Source organism: Strix aluco, chromosome 7 (assembly GCF_031877795.1).
Source record: "Strix aluco isolate bStrAlu1 chromosome 7, bStrAlu1.hap1, whole genome shotgun sequence".
NCBI classification, from domain to species: Eukaryota; Metazoa; Chordata; class Aves; order Strigiformes; family Strigidae; genus Strix; species Strix aluco.
The window spans coordinates 18,218,097-18,241,394 of record NC_133937.1 but is presented as its reverse complement, the minus strand read 5'-3'; the positions used below and the strand labels follow the sequence as shown (position 1 = coordinate 18,241,394).

At 41.8% G+C, this 23,298-nt stretch overlaps 1 protein-coding gene across 5 annotated transcripts in view; it reads left to right on the top strand.

Moving 5' to 3' along the window:
* The window catches only part of ZSWIM8 (zinc finger SWIM-type containing 8), a 63,501-nt gene that overhangs the window by 32,373 nt on the left and 7,830 nt on the right, over positions 1-23,298 (top strand). For all 5 annotated transcript variants that reach the window (XM_074830640.1, XM_074830638.1, XM_074830639.1 and 2 more), the window contains 18 exons: positions 621-793; positions 2,560-2,667; positions 5,465-5,546; positions 6,816-6,936; positions 7,297-7,498; positions 8,352-8,527; positions 10,961-11,969; positions 12,774-12,905; positions 13,847-14,026; positions 15,331-15,514; positions 16,084-16,182; positions 17,084-17,208; positions 18,506-18,737; positions 19,519-19,671; positions 20,437-20,659; positions 20,841-21,130; positions 21,893-22,116; positions 22,408-22,890. In XM_074830640.1, coding sequence (XP_074686741.1) covers positions 621-793; positions 2,560-2,667; positions 5,465-5,546; positions 6,816-6,936; positions 7,297-7,498; positions 8,352-8,527; positions 10,961-11,969; positions 12,774-12,905; positions 13,847-14,026; positions 15,331-15,514; positions 16,084-16,182; positions 17,084-17,208; positions 18,506-18,737; positions 19,519-19,671; positions 20,437-20,659; positions 20,841-21,130; positions 21,893-22,116; positions 22,408-22,890 — 4,196 coding nt within the window. The remainder of the gene's footprint in view (positions 1-620; positions 794-2,559; positions 2,668-5,464; positions 5,547-6,815; positions 6,937-7,296; positions 7,499-8,351; positions 8,528-10,960; positions 11,970-12,773; positions 12,906-13,846; positions 14,027-15,330; positions 15,515-16,083; positions 16,183-17,083; positions 17,209-18,505; positions 18,738-19,518; positions 19,672-20,436; positions 20,660-20,840; positions 21,131-21,892; positions 22,117-22,407; positions 22,891-23,298) is intronic.

Here is a 23,298-nt window from a genome sequence, read left to right as displayed (position 1 = left end):
AAAGTTCTTTGTCATCCTGCCTGAGATGAGATTCATAATTTATTTGTTTGATCACAGATTAATGGGGCTGGATTCATTCAAGTGTTATTGCTGAAGTTTCCCTTTTCCATTGATTTTGGTTTAAGCAAGGGGTTTTTTTGTTTTCTGAGTACATGGTTTATAAAGATGGGATATTCACAAAATTGCAAGGAACTATGTAATTTATGAGAAATGGGTAGCTTCTGAAGCCACAAAGTGAGTTAATTATCATAGAAATTATGCCTAAAATATGTATAGTCTAGCTTTGACCCTGTGATCAAAAACCCACACTTTTCAGTGATGGCTTTATCCAGTTCTGCTTGTCTTTGTTAGATATTAATATAAATAAATATATAAATAAATCAATGTATTAAAAGTATTTTAGAACCTCTTATAACATGTTATGCCTCTCTGATAATATTCTGCTGTAGCTGATTGGGAAGAAACAAGTGCTGGAGACTCTAGATCCATGTCCATCCCTATATGGATGTTGTTGCTAGACATGTTTTGCTGTTTAAGTGACACATACCTAAATTTCTGTGCTAGCTGAATCTGTCTCCCAAGCACCAGAAGAGTGACTTTGGACTTCTCGATTTTAACAGGTTTCCATCTGAGTGCCACTGTGGTACCCCCACAGATGGTGCCACCCAAAGGTGCGTACAACGTGGCAGTGATGTTTGACCGATGCAGGATCACATCATGCAGCTGTACCTGTGGAGCTGGGGCCAAGTGGTGTGCTCACGTCGTGGCGCTCTGCCTCTTCCGGATACACAATGTAGGCCTTTGAATACACTTCTGCTCTCCCCTAGGCATCTTCTCTGAGTCTCTTCTCATTGCAGTTTTATGCAATACGCACTCTCTTTAGGGAAATTGTTCTTGGCACTCCTTTTGGTTACAGATTGTGCAAATGTGCGCTCACAGTTGTAGTCTGCAGAGTGAATTGTCTGAGGCTCTAAACTGCAGAATGTCCTTTGATAATGTGCAAATTGCTAAGGATAGATACAGAGTCCTTTTTGGCCCCTTCCCCTTTCTCATTTAAATGCTAGAATTATTCATTCTTTCTTTAGTTCTGCAAGGAGTGAAAGATCACCAGTAGTTAGTCTTTTATTAAAAGTCTTTGTAAATATGGGATTTGAAAGCTCTTTCTTTAGGTTGTTTGATCAGAGTGCAGAAGAGGTAATTTTGATCGCTGGTGGCCTTTATGTCCACCATTTCATTTTAACACATACTGAGTCAGGTGGGCATCATTTTGACTTGTAGATTTCAAACAGTCAGTTAAATTTATGTTTTTGTTTGGCTGCTTGTATTCTGTGTGGCCTTGTACAGAGTGAAAAGTAGGTGTTTCTTATCCCAACTCCAGGTGAAAATGCATAGAATCAACATGAAATACAGAAGTTGAAGGTTCAGTCTTGCATACAGATTAATTTCTTCAGTCTTTGGGAAGCTGAGAAATACATCTTAAGGAAGGATTAAGCTTGGATGATTGAAAGGAACAAAAGATTTTCTGCTGTCGCAGAACATTTTGTAGCTAACATGCTTATGATCGACTCCAGATTCTTAAATAAGTGCTAATAACCTGCTGAAGATTGTTAATATTTCACAATGGGTAATTGTAATAGGCTTAAACTGATACTCCTGTGAAATCATTGGAATATCAGTATACTTTCTGTACTTAGGACAGGCGAGTTGGGAAAAAAATGGGTTCTGCTTTGAATTATTAGTTCCAGTTTTAAAAGGTGGGTATGAAGAGTGGGGGTAGGAAATAAATTTTCATTTATATTATTTACACTCAAAGTTTGGACCCTGCATGAGATAAAAACAGTTATTTTTCCCTCCAATCCTTTCTTCTACCTGAAAAATGATAGTGAAAGGATTTTCAGATTTGTATATACTGACTGCTGACACTAGCATGTCATGAGCCAAGGAATATTGCTGTATGTGGACAAATCAATATCAGAAGCATCTTTATTATCAAACTGCTCTTGCCTGTTTCTAGGTTAAATTTTAGGCAGATGCCATTTGGGCATTTTTTGGTTCTGTAGAGTGAAAAAGTTTAAGAAACTAGTGGTGGGTTTTTTATCATTTTAGTTGTTCTAAGATATGGAAAGACACTGATTTTAAGATTGAAGAAAAAAACCTCTAATGAGATAAATGAAGTGGTTGTGATTCTGTGAAACAGTCTCCCACAGAGCTGGTTGGTTTGCCAGACGCTTAAAGAATAATGTCCTATTTTAGAGGTTTGTTTGTGAAATCCCTGCCAGTATTTGTGCAATTGCTAGCAACAACAGATCTTAAGCACAGCTGTTAAAACAGTTTCCTTGAAAAGAAACTCTTAAAAACAGTTTTTATAAAGCCTAGACAGCTTATTTGCATCTTATCTGCAACACACCACATAATTACAGAAAAAAAATTTGTCCATCAAGACCAAGCATGATATGCATCAGCATAGCTACTGTTCATGACACTTCATCCATGCAGTAGACACGGCTTCACTAAGTCTGACCTGTTAATGGCAGTTTATATCTCCTTTTCTTTCTTCAGGCATCTGCGGTATGCTTACGAGCACCTGTTTCTGAGTCCTTGTCTCGGCTACAAAGAGACCAGTTGCAAAAATTTGCTCAGTACCTAATCAGCGAACTTCCACAACAGGTAAAATGGGGACAATCAATAGGACTGACTTTTTGTTAAATTCAGTTATCTTTATTCTGGGTCAATTTATATGTCTTTTGTTCCAAGATAACCAGTTATGCTATTCAATTGTGAGTTGCTGGGAAGACTTTTACTTCTTGCTCTTTTAAGGTTTGCCATTCTCTTATTTGACAATTGCCTACTGCTAAATAAAAGATAAGAAGTGTCTTAAAAGGAGAAAGAAGAGTGGTGGCTATTCATATTAGCGTGAACATGTGCTTAGCTTGTGCAAGATCAAACACAATCAAATAAATACATGGCGGTGAAAAACTTAGGTCAGAACAAATCAGGTTGATTCCTTTTTGTGTGTTTGATTAGTTAACTGGAAAAGACTACCCAGGGGATGTGTTGTATGCCTTAGGTGGACAGTTTCTAATACTCCTTGTTGGTGACCTTTTGACTTCCCCTGGTGTAGCTTCTTGGGGATTCATAAGAATCATTTGGGTTATGGAAAGTAATAGACATGAAATTTTGTTAGTCAAAGGCAAAATCTACTGTCATATTCCTTAAATATCTGTGTTGTTCAAGGTCAGGTCATTTATATCATCTGTCTAAAATGCACAAAATACACAGGAATACCTAAGTGATTGTGAAACGTTTGCTTTAAAAATATAAGGGCTTGGCAACCTTTTTATGCTGATTCAACCGAAGGAGGTTGAGAAAAACTGACCTGCATGGGTATCTGTCACATGTTGGTAGTGCATGCATAATGTCTTAAGTAGGAGTTAGATTGCTCTCAGCATGTGCCTAAAATTCATATTATGGTGCTGTACTTGGGACACCAAACCACTATTGCTAAAACATCCTCTGAATTTCCTACAGAAATACTAATCTTCTTACAAGAGGAAACAGAGGAATCATATAATATGAAAGTGATATAAAAATACTGCTTTTTTGTTGCTGAGAGTTCAGCACCAATAGTTTGTGCTTCTTGCTGCATTACATAGCAGACAAAACTTTTGTTCTTTCCTTAAGGACTCGGAGCTTTATGTCACATAGTCTGGTGCTTAATAAAGGAGGGTTTTGAAAGGCTAGCAGTGGTGGTAGTTGTTTCCTGAATGGCATGTGAGTGGTTTGCTGTCAAATATTATGTGTCTGCTCCTTTTGCAGGGTTTCTTTCTCCTTTGGTCATGTGTACTAGCTGCGCACCCAGGAACATCTGGATTATTTAATTTATTACTATCTTGCCAGATAATCTGATGCATGCTGCCCAACAGAAAAGTTTGGGTTTTACTGGCGGATGCATCTTAACCTGTGTTGTGCAATTCCCTTGAAAAAGGCAAGGCATGCCCAAAGCTCTTCCAACAGTTTCATTTCTGGTCTTCAAGATTTCTGAGTGCAGAGAGATACTCTGATACCTTAGGACCCCATATTTTGACTTCATGATGTAGAATCAGAGTAGGCTGTACACGTGATTCTATTTTATCTGTATTTCCAGCTTGTGAAATTATGGTACAGTAGTATAACGCTGAATTACTTTCAAGTGTCAAGGGATATGGTGGTCTGTAGGAATGTGGCTAGATAAGATATTTTTCAAAATCTCTGTAGAAAGTGTTTTCTATATCTGTGAAAATGTCAGTGATTCTGAGCAGCTGGAATTTATTACCCAGAGCTTCTCCCAAGAGCTGTTTCCCTTCATGAAGCCAGTATTCCTATTCCAATTAAATATGAATATTTTGGCAAAAATGCCTGAAGGAGAGTCACTGCAGGTCCCTGATACTTCAACCTTAAGGTGTGACATTGCCTAGACCTGTGACTTTCCTGCTTTGGGGTGACTTAAAATCGGTAGTAGTGGAAAAAGGTACAAGAATAGCTTAATGCTGAGTTTGTTTCTTCAGGTGAAATGCAAAATATGCCTCTGAAGCATTGTTTTTCTTCTACCTGTTTGAGATAGATCGGTATTATTTGCAAATATAGGTGTGTTGAATGTGCCTTGCTTTACAGTAAATTGTGTGAAGAGAGGTGGGGAGATATCAGATATTCTGTTGCAAATCATTTAAATATTAACTATATGCCTAACCTATTGTAAGTGTGCATACTAAAGGCTAAATGGATCTACAGTTTCAGCCCAGACTTTCTACTGTGTATTTTTCTTTCAAAAAGAGCATATTAAGGGTATATCTACTTAGGATTTTGCAGTCAGGTGTGAGCCTTCTCTGTTTATGCTCTGAACTGTCCAGAAGCCACGATTAGTTTAGTGCTGAAATTGTGTTAGTTTACTATTGAGTCTGAGTTAATATATAGATGGTCCCTTTGCTGACAGGATCATAAATAAGCTAAAGTCTGCCCCAAAAGTTATGCATAGATGTAATTTATAGTTTGCTCCTCTGTTCTCATTAGCTTGGGTTTTAGAGAAATGATTTAGGAACAAGAAATAAAGAACATTCAAAGTGCAAGAAAATGATGACCTTGACTGCAGGCACTTCCATATCTCTCAAAATTAGCTCCTACTCCTCAAGAAATAAGAAAGAAACTAATAACCCATGATTCCTTTGTTTACTTCTTAGGGTGTGAATGTAGGAAGTAAGCCTTGCATATAGGTTTGCTTTCAGAAAGGAGAGGAAAAAGTGTAACGGCTGACATGCTATTGTATAATCTTTAGCACCCTCTATCGTCCTTTCTGAAAACATGACTGTGTGTATTTGATACTTCTGAAATTATGAGAGTGCTTCAGTCCTGAAAATCCAGGCAGATCTTTGGCTGGGTATATCAGGATAACAAATACTGTGTATATTGAAAGTTGGCTTCATGTTTTCAGATTCTTCCAACAGCTCAGCGCTTGCTGGATGAGCTGTTATCTTCTCAGTCTACTGCCATCAACACAGTGTGTGGAGCCCCAGGTAACCTTGATATATCTTATTTCAGTAATCTGTGTCACAGATAGGAAGTGGATATATTCCCATTGCTTTGAGTTTCGGAACTGGTCTGTTACCATGTAACTGGGATTGCAGAGTGGAGGTCAAGGAAAAGGGATAAGTACAGGCACTTGCATGTATATGTGGCACAGCAACAGGCAATTGCTGGTGTAATGGACCCCTCAGAGTGTATGCAGAGGAGGGAGAATCAAGCAATACACCTTTCTAGCAAAAGATTTTTCTTTTTAAGTTGGTATTTATTACAGACTTCTGGAAACATTGATTGGAGGGGAAGTCTCCAACCTCCTACTTGAAACAGGACTGTGTGCAACACTGGATTGGGTTAGCTGTGGCTTGGGCTAGCTTAGCCAAGTCAGACGTTACAAACTATTCCTATTTTAGTGCTGCATTACCCTTTTGGTTAAGAATTGTTTTCCTAACGTCCAGTATGAGTTACCCTTTTTTTATCATCTTCTACTACCAAGAAGAGTTTGTCTGCGTTGTGTTTGTGATTCCAAGTCGTCATAGGCTGTTAATGATCACCCCTCACCCTCTCCTTTTTAGATGAAATTAGCCCATCTTCCTCAATCTCACCTCAGGTCACATGCTTTGTGCCCCCAAATATCTTGATACCCCTCCACTATATCCTCTCTGGTCTCGCAGTATCATTTCTGGATTGGGGGACCCAAAGCTGGATACAGTATGCCAGGTGTAACTTTCCCAGTGCCAGGTAGAGTGGAATAAAATAAGTTCCTTACATCTGCTAGCTGTGTTTTTCTTCATGTAGTCCAGTTTGCAGGTTGGTTTTTTTGTTTTGTGTTTTCAGTGAAAGTTTGCCATTGATTTCTGTTAAGCTTTACATCCACCATAATCACCAAACTCAATCAGCTACTCAGCCATTTGGTTTTCAGTCTGTACTGATGCATGGGGTTTTCTGTCGCAGGTACAGAAGTGTACGTTTTTCCTCAATGAACTTCATGAGGTTTCTGTTGGCACAGTCCTTGAATTTCTCCTGGCCCTGCTGTTGTAGTGCTACCATTCAGCATGCCAGCCATGTCTCCCAATTTAGTGTTGTCAATGGTTAAGATAATGTTATGATAGCATTTTAAGATAGTTCTGAACAGTGAGTTCTGCAACAGGTGAAATAAACTGAGTAATGCTGCTTGTGTACTCCCTATAATCTCTGCGGTTGGGCACACAGAGGAAAATATTTTCAAAGCCTGCAGACTGTATATGTGTTACTTTTTTGTCAAGATCCCACTGCTGGACCCTCTGCATCAGATCAAAGCACCTGGTACTTAGATGAATCTACGCTGAGTGACAATATAAAGAAAACCCTTCATAAATTCTGTGGACCCTCTCCTGTTGTTTTCAGGTAAACTGTTTCCCACTGAAGGGGAAATGTGATATTCATGTAATCTATAAGCTCATTCACTGTATAGCCTGTTCCCTTATGTGACGCCGTGGACTGAAGGATGCTTAGTTTCATGGTCACTCTTCTGGACTGTATTTTTACATAGCTTGTCCGATGTTATTTCAGTAGAGCACACTGTATTTGCACAGTAGCTTGCTGTGTGGTGTTCTCAGTCTCATTATGCATCCTCTCTTTTAGGTTATGCATGTCTGCCCGATTTAAGGTGCAAATATACTTCTGGATGTAGAATAGACTCAGGATTTTGTACGGCTGTACTTGATTTAATTTTTTCTCATCCCTGCTCTTCTGTTTTGTCTACAGTGATGTGAATTCAATGTATCTTTCTTCCACGGAGCCACCAGCTGCGGCTGAGTGGGCCTGTCTCCTGCGTCCCCTGCGAGGAAGAGAGCCTGAAGGAATCTGGAACCTGCTTTCCATTGTGCGGGAGATGTTTAAGAGACGGGATAGCAATGCAGCTCCTTTGCTGGAGATTCTGACTGACCAGTGTCTCAACTATGAGCAGGTATTCAAATCTCTTTACTGGGGGGGGGTAGAAATTCTGGGGAACCAATGACTGGTGCCATGTACCTGTAAAGTCCATGGCTGAATAAATTTTTAACAGTCTGTATGCATTATGGGCGTATGCTTCTCCATGCTAAAATGATGTTACAGCTGATTTAGTGATGTCCCGGTAACACTATATCCCCAAAATACCTCAGTCCTTTTAACATGAATATATGGAGTCTGATGATGTCTTCTTTTCAGCATGTTTGATTTGATTTCTGCCCAGTCAAGGTGATTTATTTTAATGCTTTTTTTCTAAACAAAGTACATCACATATGACCTGTCATTTTTATAAAATCTAAAGATATGTGTTGAGTGCTAGAATCTCAGATTCTTTTGTTATTTTTGTAGAAGATATATTTTGATGGGTTTAAGAAATAAATTTTCTCATATTTGAAAAATAATATTATGAAAAAGGTTTCCTTTGACAGTTGAGGATGCTGATCTCACTCTGTAAATTGCAGTAATAAGTTTCCTTATAACTCTATCACGCACCTCAACTTTGAGCAAGGGAAACAAAATACTTAATTTATCACATTTGTTCACTTTTTCCCTCCAAGTGTGAAGGCTTCTAGTAAGAGAACCTCCTGTAAGTGTTTTGTTCTGTGGGCATATGCTTGCTAACCAGAGAAATTTTGAGAGGCCCTTAGTTCTCACAGACCAATACTGCTTTAATGCTTGTAGTTATTTTGGAGTCAAATGAAAACATGGTATTAGCTACAGATCCTGTTTCCTTGTGGTTATGAGGTTAAGTGGGAGCAGGGATGAGATGTTGACCACAACGCAGCTCCAGTGAACATTTTCTTCTGCAGATAACTGGCTGGTGGTACAGTGTGCGAACATCTGCATCACACAGCAGTGCTAGCGGGCACACAGGACGCAGCAATGGCCAGTCAGAAGTAGCTGCTCACGCTTGTGCAAGTATGTGTGATGAGATGGTGGTTCTTTGGAGGCTGGCTGTCCTTGACCCAACTATTAGTCCACAGAGGTGAGCACCAGAATCAGATCCAGTCTCTCTCTTATTTCTGTGATATTCAAGCACACTCAAGGGCTTCTTCCTCTAGATTTCTTGTGGTTTTATGATTATCTCATTACCTGTTCAACCATTGGTCCTTCTGGACTATGTGCTATGTAAGGTTCAAGAGCGCTATAATTACTTTAAACTTTAATTACTATTGCTGCTCACTTTTAGCAACATCATGTAGTTTGAATAATTTGGTTTCTGAGAGTTCTCTTTTACATGTAAGTGTAATTCTGCATTTCAGTGTCCCAGTGGAGAACATTTCTTTGAATGATAACACCAGCTACCAATAAATTTTAATGCTTTCTAAATTTAACTATTCCTCAGTTTAATAGGTTTCTGTTTAGCCCAATCATTCACTGTTGTCTAGTTCAAGACGAAGCACTTCTTGCTTTTTATGCTCTTAGGGAGTTTATTCTCTGCAGTGTATTGGTAAACTGTGTCACCGGTGTATGATTTTTCAGTCAGTGTTTTCAATTGTCTTAGGAAAAATTGTGAGGCTTTTGCAGGTTTCTAAACCATATTGTGCCTTAGTGAATCACTGCCATCTTTATTTAGCACTGGTTGAATAGCAGTGGAGATACTGAGGGCTCATGTTGAGTTACTGTGGTTGACATTGTAATAATTTGGCTTGTACAAGTCTACAAAGTGCGATGTATAAAATGTACTGAATTAGTTTAATGTGTTATAAATGCTCAGAAAGAGGTTTTTCAGAACAAACGAAAACAGGATGGTATTTTCAATACAATTACAGATCAACAGGATTAGCTTTCTGTGAACTGTTGTGTAACATTAATAAAATGCCCTATCTACGTAAGGTACATCAGGGACACTAAAATGGATGCAGTTTCTGTTTTGTACAGTTTACAATATGAAGTAGCTAAATATAGGAGATGAAGGCAAATCAAAAACTGTAGGAAGCTGGGAATGAGGCTTAAAATAAACACAAACATCAATCAGACCACATAGAAAAACCATAAAAGGTTTTGGCTTTTAATAAAGTATGAAGTTGTGCTATGTGCGTTCACATTTGAGTTATTTGGCACAGTTCAAATTTGCTCAGATCTCCTACTTGAGCTCATGCATAATTGAAATGCTCCTGCTTGATTACCTATCCTCTTGGCGTTTGAATAGTCACCAAGAAGAACCCTCTTCCACCCATTCTTGCTGTTCTTTGCAGTGAATCATAAGGAAACTTGCTACCTCATTCCTAACTCATTGCAGGCTCTCATCCTTATGTTACCTTTCCTGAGTAGTTCCCTCTTCTTTTTCCTTCTGAAAATCCTCTTCTTGATTAAGCCCTACCAGTCTGTTCTCTTGTTAATTCATTTCTTTAGTGGACAAATAGAAGCAGTCAATTTTGTTTAGCCCTTTTTGTCCTAATACCCTTTGTACCTAAATTGGGTCACCCTGTTTTGATTTTATTTTTTTGTTCTTTTGCTTTTGATAGGAAATATGAGAGGATTGAAGTGTTGGGCTTGTACCTCAGATCTCTGAAACCTGTGGCAGAAAAAAGATGGCAATTGATTGACACACTTGGTGCAGTTTCTAGAAATGACTTTTCCTCTTCTTGAATTAGATCATGCAAATGTGTAATCTGTTTAGACTATCTTGCTGCTCATATGTTTAGGCCCTCCATGAGATTTGGAGCTGGGAAATACAGAAATGCTTTGTTCTTCCCCTGGTAATATGGGGTGTGGGACTAACTGCTGTGTAATTTAAGTCTATATAATCCTACCAGCTTGCTTGTTCCTCAGAGTTATTTGAACATCAATTACTTTTGTCTTGCTTGTTCTGAGCCTATGGCTTGCAACAGTTTAGTCTCCTGAGGACAGCCTGCTAAAGCCTAAGTTAAACTGTTGGGCTCTAGATAGGCATATCAAGGTAGAGGTAAGTGCCTGCGATGTAGATTAGGTAGTCCTATCTGGCATTGTGCTTCCCTGGCTAGGCTGTTTAGATTGTACTTGCAAATGTCTTGACTGAAGTTGTTCACAGGGCTGTTTCACAGCTGCAGCAAACTGTTTAATGAATGTTTCCAAGGGCAGCTCCCCACGGTACTTGCTGGTCTGGGACTGCTGAGGCTAACGTCACTATTACCTTATTTGGGGCAGATTAGCAAACAGGACAGACAGTATTTCATTTTAAACCTCCCGGTTTGTATCATGCTTTCATGCTGGTACTGTTCACATTTTGTTTCTATATCATGGGTCTGTCTAGGACTTGGTTGTTAATATACCTGGGTTTTTTTTCAGCCTGTCTTCTTACTAATGCTGTCTATACTTAATTCAGCAGAAGATGTTTCTGGCCAAAAGGAGGAGGTATTCTGTGGGTTATGAGATAGTTTGTCACAGGTGCATTTTGTGTCTGTTTTCTAACCTGTCCTCTTACTTCTTCTCTTAGGCGCAGGGACCTTTGCTCACAGCTCAGACAATGGCAGCTGAAAGTCATAGATAATGTTAAGAGGGGGCAGCACAAGAAATCACTGGAGAAGCTCTTCCAGGGTTTCAAACCAGCTGTGGAAGCCTGTTACTTCAACTGGGAGGAAGCTTATCCCATTCCTGGGATCACATATAGCAGCACTGACAAGAAGAACTCATTCTGTTGGGTAAAGGCCATCCAGCAGAGGAGCTGCCGCTTGCAGTGTGCAGAAACTGCCTGTGAGGCTGGTAGAACCCATGGACAGGAGCCTGGGGGAGCATGTCTGCAGCCTGGGGACAGGCTGCGTCCCTCTCCCCAGGAGCCAGCAGTTCGTCCAAAGGAACTTACTGGAAAGCGGAAAGTTGTCTCTGAAACGCCACAGAGGGTTCTGAGACGACTTTCAGCAGAAGGTGATAAAGCTGTGTATAAGACTGCAGTGGGGAAAGCAAAGTTGCCAGTGAGCAAAGGCTTGACCAGTAAACATAGTGGGAAACGTCGCATGAGCAGTGAAGACAGCTCTCTGGAGCCGGACTTGGCAGAGTTGAGCCTGGATGACAGCAGCTTGGCTCTGGGGGCAGAAGCCAGCAACACATTTAGTTTTACAGAAAGCCCACTGAGCAGGAGCTACAGGGATACCTTTGAGGAGGATGGTGGGGTGTACTTCTCTGAGGGACCCGAGCCCAGTGTCAGGACCAGTTCCATGGCCAAGAAATCGCCCAAGGATCCTGTGGGGGAAATGGGTAGTGGTGATGACGACCTGCCTTCTGCAGATGAGAACAACGGTGGTGTGAGCCTGAAGCCAGAAGAAGTGGGAGAGAATGGTGCAGCAGGGGGAGGGGATGATGGAGAAGAGGAAGATGATTACCAGGTATACTATCTGAATCCACAAGAGGTAGCCAAGGAAGATGATGACAAAGCTGAAGGGGGAAATGAAGAGGAGCAGGATATATTTGCTGGTATAAAGCCTCTGGAGCAGGAGAACCGGATGGAGGTGAGCTGAATCTAGTTCAAAACACTGCTTTGCAGTCTTATGTATTGTATACATCATGGTCTTGCCACCCTCCTACCTGTCACGTTTAACTTAGTATGTTGTTAAATCAAGTGTTTAATTATAATGTAATCGTAACCCATTGTATCATAAGATATCTACAGTCTTAGTGCAGTAGTATCACACATGTCTCTTTCCCACAAGCTTGACTCCCTATTTCGGCACTAACTTCAAGTGTGTCCCAGTTTTAGCTGGTCCCACCTCACGCTCCAGGATTTACAAATGTAGGCAAACCAGTGTGTGCTTTTTACCTAGTTTCACTCTTGGAAATGGCAAAATTGAGATGAAATTCAAAATAGGTAAGATCGAGACATGCCCAGCAGGAAAAATTTAGATCCAACCATGTAAGCAGAAATTCTCTGGAAAGCCACAGGCAATCTAAATAGACTGTGTCATGTTCCTGTAATAACCTCAAAATACATTTAGAGTTTTCACCTGTATGAGCAAGCAGCTGAAATGGACGTGCATGGGAATAGTTATAGTCAGTTTGGGTTTCAGGGGTTTTTTGAGTTATTCTCCGATCTCTTATAGCACTTGGAGGGAGAATGGAACATAATCATGGAAGAACAGGCTTTTTAAGGGAGTGTTTAAAGGGATGGTGGTGAATGTCCAGGCAAGGAGGACTCTGAGAACACCTGCTGCTGAAGTGAATTGTGTTTGGAGAGTCTTTGTGACAAGTGGTTTGAGCAGGCTAGCTGCAGCCTGGGGGAGCATGGTTTGAATATGACCATCTGTTCTTTCTTGCAGATCCTGTTTGCTTGTGCAGAGGCCCTGTATGCACATGGATACAGTAATGAAGCATGCCGCTTAACCGTAGAGCTTGCCAGGGACCTACTGGCCAACCCTCCAGATCTCAAAGTGGAGCAGCCACCAACTAAGGTAGAGAGAGAGCGTGTCTAGTTTTGTGGGTAGAGGGTAAGTTACAAGGATTATATGGAATGGATATAACGACATTCTCAAGCATTTCTCATTTACTGTGGTTTAGGGCCCTGCACTGATGCTTCCTCTGGGTTGAACTTCTCTGGATGTCATTAATGTGCTTGATCACTGTGCGTGTGGGGGTGAATAAAAGGGAGAAAGAAAATAAGGGGCTATTCAGCAGGACTTAAATCTTCAGAAACTTGAGTTTAGTTAAAAGCTTCTTCGCTTTTCCTTATGCTTCAGAGAGAAGCTTGGTTTGTCTGTTAAAAGCTGCAGGTCCTTTAAGACTCTATTTTAAGTCAGTTGAACAAAACACCCTATTTAACAACAGCTTCAAAGGATGTTTTGTTTAAGAGGTACCTGCTACTGTGTGCTATAAGATTATGCAGCAGCCATAAGAAGTCTTGATTTTTGTGCAGCTCTGTGCAGGTAACACTGTTTCTTGTGATTCTTTCCAAAACTTTAGTCTCCTATTTCGTAATGTGCACCACTGGAGATGTTAGAAGTTTGTTGTTTCAGTATAAAGGGTTGAAGAGGAAATAAATAAGCATAAACTTATGGAAAATCACTTGTAGTGGTACTAAGCAGTGTTTGTTGTATGAAAAGGTTCCCCTGGAAGGGACAGGCATGCAACATCTGCCTGCACAGTATCAGTCCAATAGTGGACATATGTCTTATCAATGGGCCAGCTCTTCAACTGTGTTGTGCTGGGGTGAGATAGGGGAAGTAATGATGTTCATCAGTAACTGCTGGTGTTTGTGACTCCTCAGCACAGGGAATAAAATTTAAACATGTTTTGTTCTTCCTCCTGTCTACTAATTATTGCAAAGGGTAGGAGAAGCATAGAATCATTTAGGACGTTTAGGAAAGTGTCCTGTGACAAATTCCTCCTCAAACAGGGCAAAAAGAACAAGGTATCAACCAGCAAGCAGACGTGGATGGCAACCAACACCTTATCGAAAGCTGCTTTCTTGCTGACTGTGTTGAGTGAGCGGCTGGAGTACCACAACCTGGCCTTTCGAATAGGAATGTTTGCTCTGGAGCTGCAGAGACCACCTGCCTCCACAAAGGCTCTGGAGGTATGAAACACCTCAAAAAGGCAGTGTCCGTAAGCAACATTGGTCTGCTTGAATGCTTTTGCTCGTGTGGTTTCCATTTCAACTCCTGAAGTTTGGTTATGCTTTTATATGTTTCCTTAAAATTGATTGCAGTGGGACTAAATGGACTGTGTGGACATCCCATTAGCACACATTGATCTGCCAGAAAAATGATTAGAAATATCACTTCATCTGGAGTTACCTTCATTAATAGGAAACTCAGACCTCACGTGCCAACATGCCTTGGATTTCACATGAAGCTACAGGCTTGAAAATATTTAAATGAGTACAAAATCTTTTATGAGTATATTATTTAATTAGAACAGTTTACTACTTATCTTAAATATGTTTCCCATGTACTTGGCTAATCTGAGGAAAATAAAGCCATTTGTAAATGGAATTGTCCATATTTGCATTGGTGAAATGGTTTGAAACTCATTCCTTGGGGTCAATTGGTGCAATTGTTACATGTTTGAAAACTGTTGCTCTTGCTGATACCTCATTCGTTGGCAAGTGAACATATGCACTGTGGAGGCATATTATTTTGGACACAGGTTGATTACTATTAGGCTTCCTGTTTAAAAAAAGAAGTGTCCAATTAAGACCTTGTCTGTGTGATTTGCAGTGGCCCTGCTTTTCACTACAGGGTTGTGTAGTCCCTGGAGGTCTGTATTGTTGCTAGTTATCCACCAACTACACTTGGTACACTAATTATTGGTACTTCTTACCATCTGATTAGTAGACTGTGAGATTGGCAGTCACTTGCTACCTAAAAAGAAAACAATCACTTTCACATGTTAAGAATGGAGAGAATGCAGAAATAGCACACAGTAGTGAAATGTAACAGTCTTCATCCCATTGACATGCGTGCTGACACCCAGTGCCCGTTCTGCTGCTAGTCAGTCTCTCTTTGTCTCGATTGAGTATATTATTTAACATAGCATCCTTTTTCCTACAATTAAGAGTAATCACCTTTTCCACTGACTTACCCAGTCAAACGCTTCTCCTGATGTTCTTATGAAAGCTGATGTATGTTTTTCTGTATGCAGCTCAAGAGTCATAATTTGAGTAAAAAAAAGTATAAATATGAGGCGAGACTTGTATTAGATTTGAAAACCTGTGTTCAGTGTGGAGAGAATGGTAAAGGTGGCTAGGGTGCTAAGAGTTGCTATAATTTAATGATCCAATAAAAACTGTTCCTGTACTTTAAGTATAGGGAAAAATGGTCCACTGCCCACAGGGCCTGTGCTGATGGCAGCTTCTTGTTTCCTTGTGGATACTACCAGGTGAAGCTGGCATATCAGGAGTCTGAGATTGTAGCCCTCTTGAAGAAGATTCCCTTGGGCACTAATGAGATGAATACTATTCGAGGAAGAGCTGAAGAACTGCGAGAAGGGACACTGTGTGATTACCGTCCTGTCCTGCCTCTGATGTTGGCTAGCTTTATATTTGATGTCCTGTGCACTCCAGGTACTGTCTGCATTGGCTTGAGTGTGTGAAGGGCATGTTCTGAGATGCCAGGTCTTGAGGGGTTTTCAAAGAGAAACTGTCTTCTGTATAAGAACAACCTAATCTTGATTCTTCACACACTGTTGCTTGCACTTCCCTCCATGTTGCTTTAGAGGCACTTTGTGCCCCAGTGGAACTGTCTCTCCTTCTGCTTACATTTGAAAACAACTGGAAACTTACCACATTTCAACACTCTGTATTTGTAAAATAGTTACAAATGACTGACTTTTCTACTCTTATGCTGGTTATATTCAGAAGAAGCTAATATAAATCTAGTATTTAAAAAGGAACACAAAAACCTGGAATTAGAAGACTGACTTGACAATGTACCTGCCTGGTTTGGAGCCCTCTGAGTTTAGAGAGAGAAAGGGGAAAAAGAAAACCAAGAGATTGCTGTGGTCTTGAAACTGGTACAAGGCTAGGAATAGGACCACAGGAAGCTCCGCAAATTCAGAAAGGTCTCAGAAATGGCTTTTGCATTGAGGTCCTGGTTTTGAAAGCTGAGCGCTAATTCTATTGCCGTCTTTCAGTGGTTTCTCCTACAGGCTCTAGACCCCCAAGCCGTAATTGGAATAATGAAATGCCTGGTGATGAAGAGCTTGGTTTTGAGGCAGCTGTTGCTGCTCTTGGTAAGAATCTTTTACAAGAAAAGTCTTTTTTCATCCATGTTCTGCATCCTGCTTCGTTTTGGATGGTGAGAGTTAGTAGTTCATTCCAGTTTGGTGCAGAAATGAAAACATTTGCACGGTTTGTCAGAACCAGATGCAGAAGGATTCTACATGATGGGGTTGAGATGCCTTTGCAAAGCTGTGAAAAATAGAAGGGGGATACGGGACGGGAACTGAATGTTAAAGTAGCAACGTGAATTTTAGCTTTCTTCTTGCTCTTGTGGAAGATGTATTGCCTGGACTTTAATGGAGATGGACAATTCCAGAGAACAAAAGGCAATCATTTCAGAAGAGGTTAGACAATGATAGTGAAAGACTAGCAGAAGTACTCTCAAGCATTATCATATAATTCAGGATCTAAGCATAATCTTGCCTCATTTATCAGCTTCAGCAACAAAGCAGTGATTATATATATATTATGTTGACAATATTGTATGCCTGTTTTAAAGCAGCATACAAGAAGGAATAGAATGGTTTAAACAAGGCCTGTTCTCTGTTACCTCATCTATGAAAGGAGGAAGATGAGTTCTTTATGGGGTGAGAATGCTGGTTTGTAGCACCTGCAGAAACTGGAAAAGTTTGTTTCAAGATGGAGTTGTGGGCTTGCCTGGATTCTCTTCCTGTAATGTCTTAGGATCTGGTTATTCTGACAGTTGTAGCAAGCTTAGTATTCTGGGGACAAACAGTAGGTCCTGTTTATTCATGACCTATTTCTGAAGTTAACAGAAAAATTGGCAGGGGTGGGAAGTCTTCTTTTGCCGGTGACAGTGGAGTGAATAAAATGAGGTATAGATACTGCTCAGGATGTGGTGTAATCCCATGGGCTCACTTGTCTCTTCATCCCCTCTTTTCTGGCCTGCAGGTATGAAAACAACTGTCAGTGAAGCAGAACATCCTCTGTTGTGTGAAGGCACCCGAAGGGAGAAAGGGGATCTGGCACTAGCCCTGATGATTACTTACAAGGATGATCAGTCTAAGCTGAAGAAGGTTAGTTTTCCTTTAAAAGTGGAGAGGGAGATGCAGTGCAAACCATGTTTGGGTTTTGATGGATTTGATAGTATTGCCAGTGAGCATAAGTTGCTGTGTCATGTACTGATGATTTACAAGCTCTGTTGTGGTATTTATATTCTTCCACTGATGCAAAATCTGATTGTGCAGTGTGCGTTGCCCTGGAAGAGGCACTCTTTCCGTAGGTTTCTTAAGGTCCAGTCAGAAGATGCTTTCTCACTGCTTTTAACGCTTTTGCTTACCTGCTAAAACAAGTCCTTTGTCTCGGGTTTTCAGTGTGCACTGTGTGTGTGGTCTGGGGATTGATTCTGTTTTGCTGCAGGGATGTTGGCTTGCAGAACAGTATATCTAGCAAAGTCTTTGTTTCTTAACCTCTCACCTCTTGATATACTAGTTCAGTCCACCTGTGCCTTAATTTCCCATGCAAGGTAGTAAAACTCTGCCACACCACCCCAAAGGAGGAAAAAAATATCAAAAACTGCTGAAGCTTCAGGAAGGTTTTTATTAATTTTTTATATTCAGAAACCCTCCTACCCGGTAAGAATATTACAAGTGTCTTTCTGTCTCCTAAAGGAGAAACACTTTTGCTATACTCTTCTCCAGGGAATAACAGGGACACTGCGATATCAGTCATCTGCAAATCACACACGGTGTGACTTTTGTGTGGAGAATGAACAGTAGAAATGGACAAACCCATAAAATGTGGTTATGCATTGTTACCCAATCACATACTAAATAAGGACAAGAAAATGTTGTTGTAGGCTGGTAGAACGCAGTTTCTCTAGTGGCTTTGCCAGTTTCTTAGTAAGAGTATGACAGGATTTTTTGAATGGTGAGTGCAGAATTTTGGTAACTTAAGAACATCTAATGACTGGCAGAACTAAATATAGAGTCCTTCATTCTGTCCTTGATGTACCAGAATTACTGCTTTATTGTGAGTGTTGGGTGCTTGTCAAGTAAAGTCAGTGGCTATTTGAAGTGAAAATGGGGATATTACTGAGTACGAATGAATCTTTGCTTCCCCAGTAATACAGACTGCATGGCTCTCAGCTGCGCATTGCTGATCTTCAGTACAGGAAGATAATGCCTATAGCTTTCTAGAGAATAAGCATTTTCTTCTTTTCTCCAACAAATGGAATTTGTTGTCCACCAGGAAGCTGATTTAGTACTTTTCTGCTCTGTCTTAGTGTAATGACTGTTCTCTTACCCTTCTGCCAAGCTCTTATTTTTCTTCCCCCCCCCCCCCCCCCCCCCACCTTTTTCCTTGCTGTTAAAGATTTTAGACAAACTCCTGGACCGAGAGAGTCAAACTCACAAACCACAGACTCTGAGTTCCTTCTACTCATCTAGCAAGCCTACAGTAGCAAATCAAAAATCTCCTTCCAAACATGCTGCTCAGTCCACTGCAGCTATCCAGCAGCTTCCAGGGACTTCTGTCACTCAGCAAGCTGCTGTAAGCGCTGCAGTCCAGAGCAGTCCTGAGAACTTCGTGGAGAAAAATACACAGGGTAAGAGGTGGTCTGTAAGGGCTATGGTGAAACCCTTCTGCTATCAGTGCAGAACTGGAACTGTACATATTTGTGTGTTTTGGGAAGTAGAGTGATTATATTACCATCTGGCTACTTGGTGGTTACTAGAATGTCATTCCCCCACTATCTGTTTGGCTGTATCCATTTCTGTACACATTCTTGTTGCATAGAAGTTCAAGCTAATTTTCAGGTTTTCCTATCTTGAGCCAGTTGTATAACCAGTTAATGTAAAACTACTGTGGCTCCATCTTTTAGGTTTCTATCACAGAGTTGCAGGATTTCAGAAAGCTACACACAGAGTCAGGTACCTTCGTGTGAGATAAATAACCAAGAATGCTGAAGGGCATTAGAGATAAATGTGGTTTTCTTCAAGCTGTGCCTCCACTCTGGTGGCAAACATCACATACAGCAGCCTTTGGTGGAAAGCAGATGCTCTCTTAACTCTTCCCAAATAGATCAATACTATCTGAGGATGACCGCAATAAGGTTAGGGTTGCTGGAGCATTTTTATTCTAAAATTTTTCTGTAGTTGCAGTAAATTTTCCAAATCTTGAGTTGTTAAGATTAAGTGTTCTTGGCCTGGTATAGGGTGATATGCTTAATACTGAAAGAAAACTGAGATAATCCTGCTCATAAATACCACTCATTTTATAAAATTCCTGCATCTTCTGATGTTTATATATTTTAAATGGCCACATCTGGTTTTAGAGATACAGAAACAAATCATAATGTTTACCTTATCACTGTCCTGTTTATGCAGAGAGCTCTCAGAGGTCCCCCTGTGAGCCAGCTGCAGAGGCCACTGTCTTGAAACAAGAGGGAAAGGTGCCCAGCCGTCTGGCCCTTGGAAACCGAGGTGGATACAATGGGAGATGTTGGGGTTCACCTGTCAGGCAGAAGAAGAAACACACAGGTAGGAACTGACTAGTTCATACAGCATCTAGTGCTGTGTTAGGCAGCCTGTTGGAGTTTCGGCAATTCCCTTGCTCTTTCATTCCACTTGTCAGCCTTTCCTGTACTACAGAAGCAGTTGATTGTCTCTGGGGTGTTTGGCATGGAGAAATAGGTTTTGCTCCACAGAGTTCCTGCCCCCTTCTGTATGGCAAGTTACTATACCTTTCTCACACCAGATATGTCCTGGGTGATGGATTGGATATCTGGAGCTGAATGATTGCTGGACTCTGTGCTCCTGGGTCCAAAAACAAATTCAGAGGAGCTGCTGCCTCTTGACACTTCCCTTGGGAAGTGTGTAAGTTAGAGGCTGAGGATGTGAAGAACTTTTGTGTAAATTGTGCAGCAAGGATTTTCTTCATACTCATACAATTTGTGGAACTTGACTTTGTGTGTATATTTGCTTCTTGTTATACTCTGCCACAAAGCTTGGCAGATGCAGTGAGGGACTGGGATGGTGTGAAGGGGAAAATAAAGATACATTGTTCTGGGATTCTTCTGCTTTTTAATCTGAGAACTTCAAAATGACACTGACATCTGTGACCAAACTGACTAATTTAACCTCTCTTAATTTGCAAAGTTGAATGCCTGGCAGCTGTAAGGCTGACTGTCGCTGTCATGACTGATCTTAGTTGGGACTGTAGGTGGTGGTGGGAGTAGGAGTTTAACTACACACATTACATTTACTAGCCCTGGTGACGTTACTGTGTTGGTTTTGGTGTTGTAGGCATGGCTAGTATTGACAGCAGCGCTCCTGAAACCACGTCTGACAGTTCTCCAACGCTCAGTCGGCGTCCGCTACGTGGGGGATGGGCAACAACATCCTGGGGCAGAGGACAGGACAGTGACAGTATCAGCAGTTCTTCAAGTGATTCGCTGGGATCTTCCTCTTCCAGTGGCAGTAGGAGAGCCAGTGGGGGAGCCCGTGCAAAGACTGTGGAAGTTGGCAGGTAATGAATAATAGCAATGCACAGAGGCAACCTCTAGGCCTGGTGTCAGGGAACTAGCACATATACATCAGGAAGTACTTCCTTGGGAGTTTGCTTTGTTTCTTCTGGACCTTAAAGACTCCAGCTAGTGAAGTGGGGTACTTGTTACTGTCTGAAAGGTTCCTCTATTTTTTTCTTCTAGGTACAAAGGGAGGCGGCTAGAGAGCCATGCTCCTCATGTCCCAAACCAGCCCTCGGAGGCAGCTGCTCACTTCTACTTTGAATTGGCCAAGACAGTTCTCATCAAAGCAGGTGGAAACAGCAGTACCTCCATCTTCACCCACCCTTCCTCCAGTGGTGGGCACCAGGGACCACACCGCAACCTTCACCTCTGCGCCTTCGAGATTGGGCTGTATGCACTAGGGCTGCATAACTTTGTGTCTCCCAACTGGCTCTCTCGAACTTACTCCTCCCATGTCTCTTGGATCACAGGTTACAGCAAAACTTTATCGGGAAGCTTGCTTTTGGGCAGGAAGGAGCGGGGGGAGGCGAGTTTATGCCCCAAAATGGTGATGCTGGTGTGCTGTGGTAGCCATGTAAGCTGCTGGCACAGCTGACAGTACAAGCTGAGCACCAGTGATTTTCACAGTGGTGCTTGTTTTGGCTTGGAAAGTTCTTGCAACTTGTTTCTTCTTGTTTGTACTGCAACATGCTTCAGTCTTCAGAGCCATAGACCACTTCTCACACAGAGACTGGTCTTAACTTCTCCTTCAGGGGTCTGCTGAAGAGACACATTTGACAAGTTTGAACATGCTCTGGTGTGTTCAGCATTTCACTTTCTTCCTTCTGTTTGCACCCAGACCTACTACCTGCTTTCTATCCATGTGGCTTCTAGAGCCTGAAAAACACACCCTTGAAAATTCATGTTTTCCTGACATGATGGAAATAGTGACAGTCTAGGCTGTCGTTTGTGCTTACTAAAATCAGCTATAGCAAATTCCTCTCACTGCCTCAAATGAATCTTTAGCTTAACTTTAATAATGGTACCCTCACTCACTGCTTGCTTATTGAGGGCTCTTGCCTGCCCTGTGTTTTGGGAGGAAGAGCCTAAGTTTGACTTGAAGCCTAAGGTGAGCAACTGGGCTCTGTCCGCTGCTCTTGAAGGCAGTGAGGAGCGCACCTCCTGTTGAGGGAAGGCTGACTGGAACTGCACTGGGCATCCAGTGGTGTGAAAGTCTTCTCTCTTCCTCTTAGGGCAGGCCATGGAGATTGGTAGCGCAGCCTTGAACATCTTGGTGGAGTGTTGGGACGGACATCTGACTCCCCCAGAGGTGGCATCATTGGCAGACAGAGCTTCACGGGCCAGAGACTCCAACATGGTGCGGGCAGCTGCTGAACTGGCACTCAGCTGCCTGCCTCATGCCCATGCCCTGAACCCAAACGAGATCCAGAGGGCTCTGGTGCAGTGTAAGGAACAGGTGAGCATGATGTGGGGGCTGACTAGCACAAGCTGATTTCCACCATCGAGGATGTGCTGTTACTTATGGGATTGGCTCTTCTATGCTACTGAACAGCCTTAATCTTAGTTCTGTGGATTTCTCTTATCTTTAATGAATAGCTGTGGTTATTCTGCAGCGTAGTTGTGATCTGTCTGTTCCCCATAGCGTCAGTCATTTTAGATGCCTTGTACTTTTTTCCTGCTGTAGTTTTGCCTTCTTGTGTTCCTGGTTTTGCATTCTTCACTTCTGCTTTTCTTTCACTGCCCCCAGGACAATCTGATGCTGGAAAAGGCCTGTATGGCAGTAGAGGAGGCAGCCAAAGGAGGTGGCGTGTACCCAGAAGTCCTCTTTGAAGTAGCTCACCAGTGGTACTGGCTTTATGAACAGACTGTTGGTGGGACCCCAGCCCAGAGAGAAGGTGCCACCGGCTGCAGTGCCAGTGGTGCACGGGCTGCCTCTGAAGCAGCGCGTGGGTTGACAGACAACCGGGTGACCTCTGAGCCCACCACTGTAACAGTGGCAGCTGCGGTAACCGCAGCAGCAACAGTCATGCCGGTGATCTCTGTGGGGTCGACCATGTACCAGCAGCATACGATGGCAGGGCCAGCAATGGCACATACACACACGCAGGGCCTCCACCCTTACACCACCCTTCAGACTCACATCCCCTGTAATCCCCAGTATATTGGACACACTATCCAGCACATGCCGCGCCCAGCTGTCTTCCCAGTCCCTGGCTCAGCATACCCACAGGTGAGTTTTGCCTGTGCCTTGTTCATTTATGGTGACTTTGTGTGGCTGCTTCCAGAGGGAGTATGTCTGACTGGGGAGAGCGTGGGGCTCACACCTGCTGTGGCTTGAGATCTAGCTTCTGCTATCACTTGTTGATTTGTGATAGTTGCTTTGGCTCCCCAGCTCAGCTTTTGCATTTTAAGGAGTCTTCTGTAGGTATGTGTAAAGTCTCAAAAGAATATCAAATATAATACATCAGTAGTTTTTTTGCTTTTATTGCTCTATAGTTTCTCAGAAGGCACTGTACAGAAAACTTGTCTTCTTGAGAGCTTGCAGACTAAATAGAGACTACAGAGAGAAAACCAAAGGTTATTTTAACCTCTGCATATTTTTGAAAGTTCTTGGAGTGGGTTTCTGCAAACTGATTAG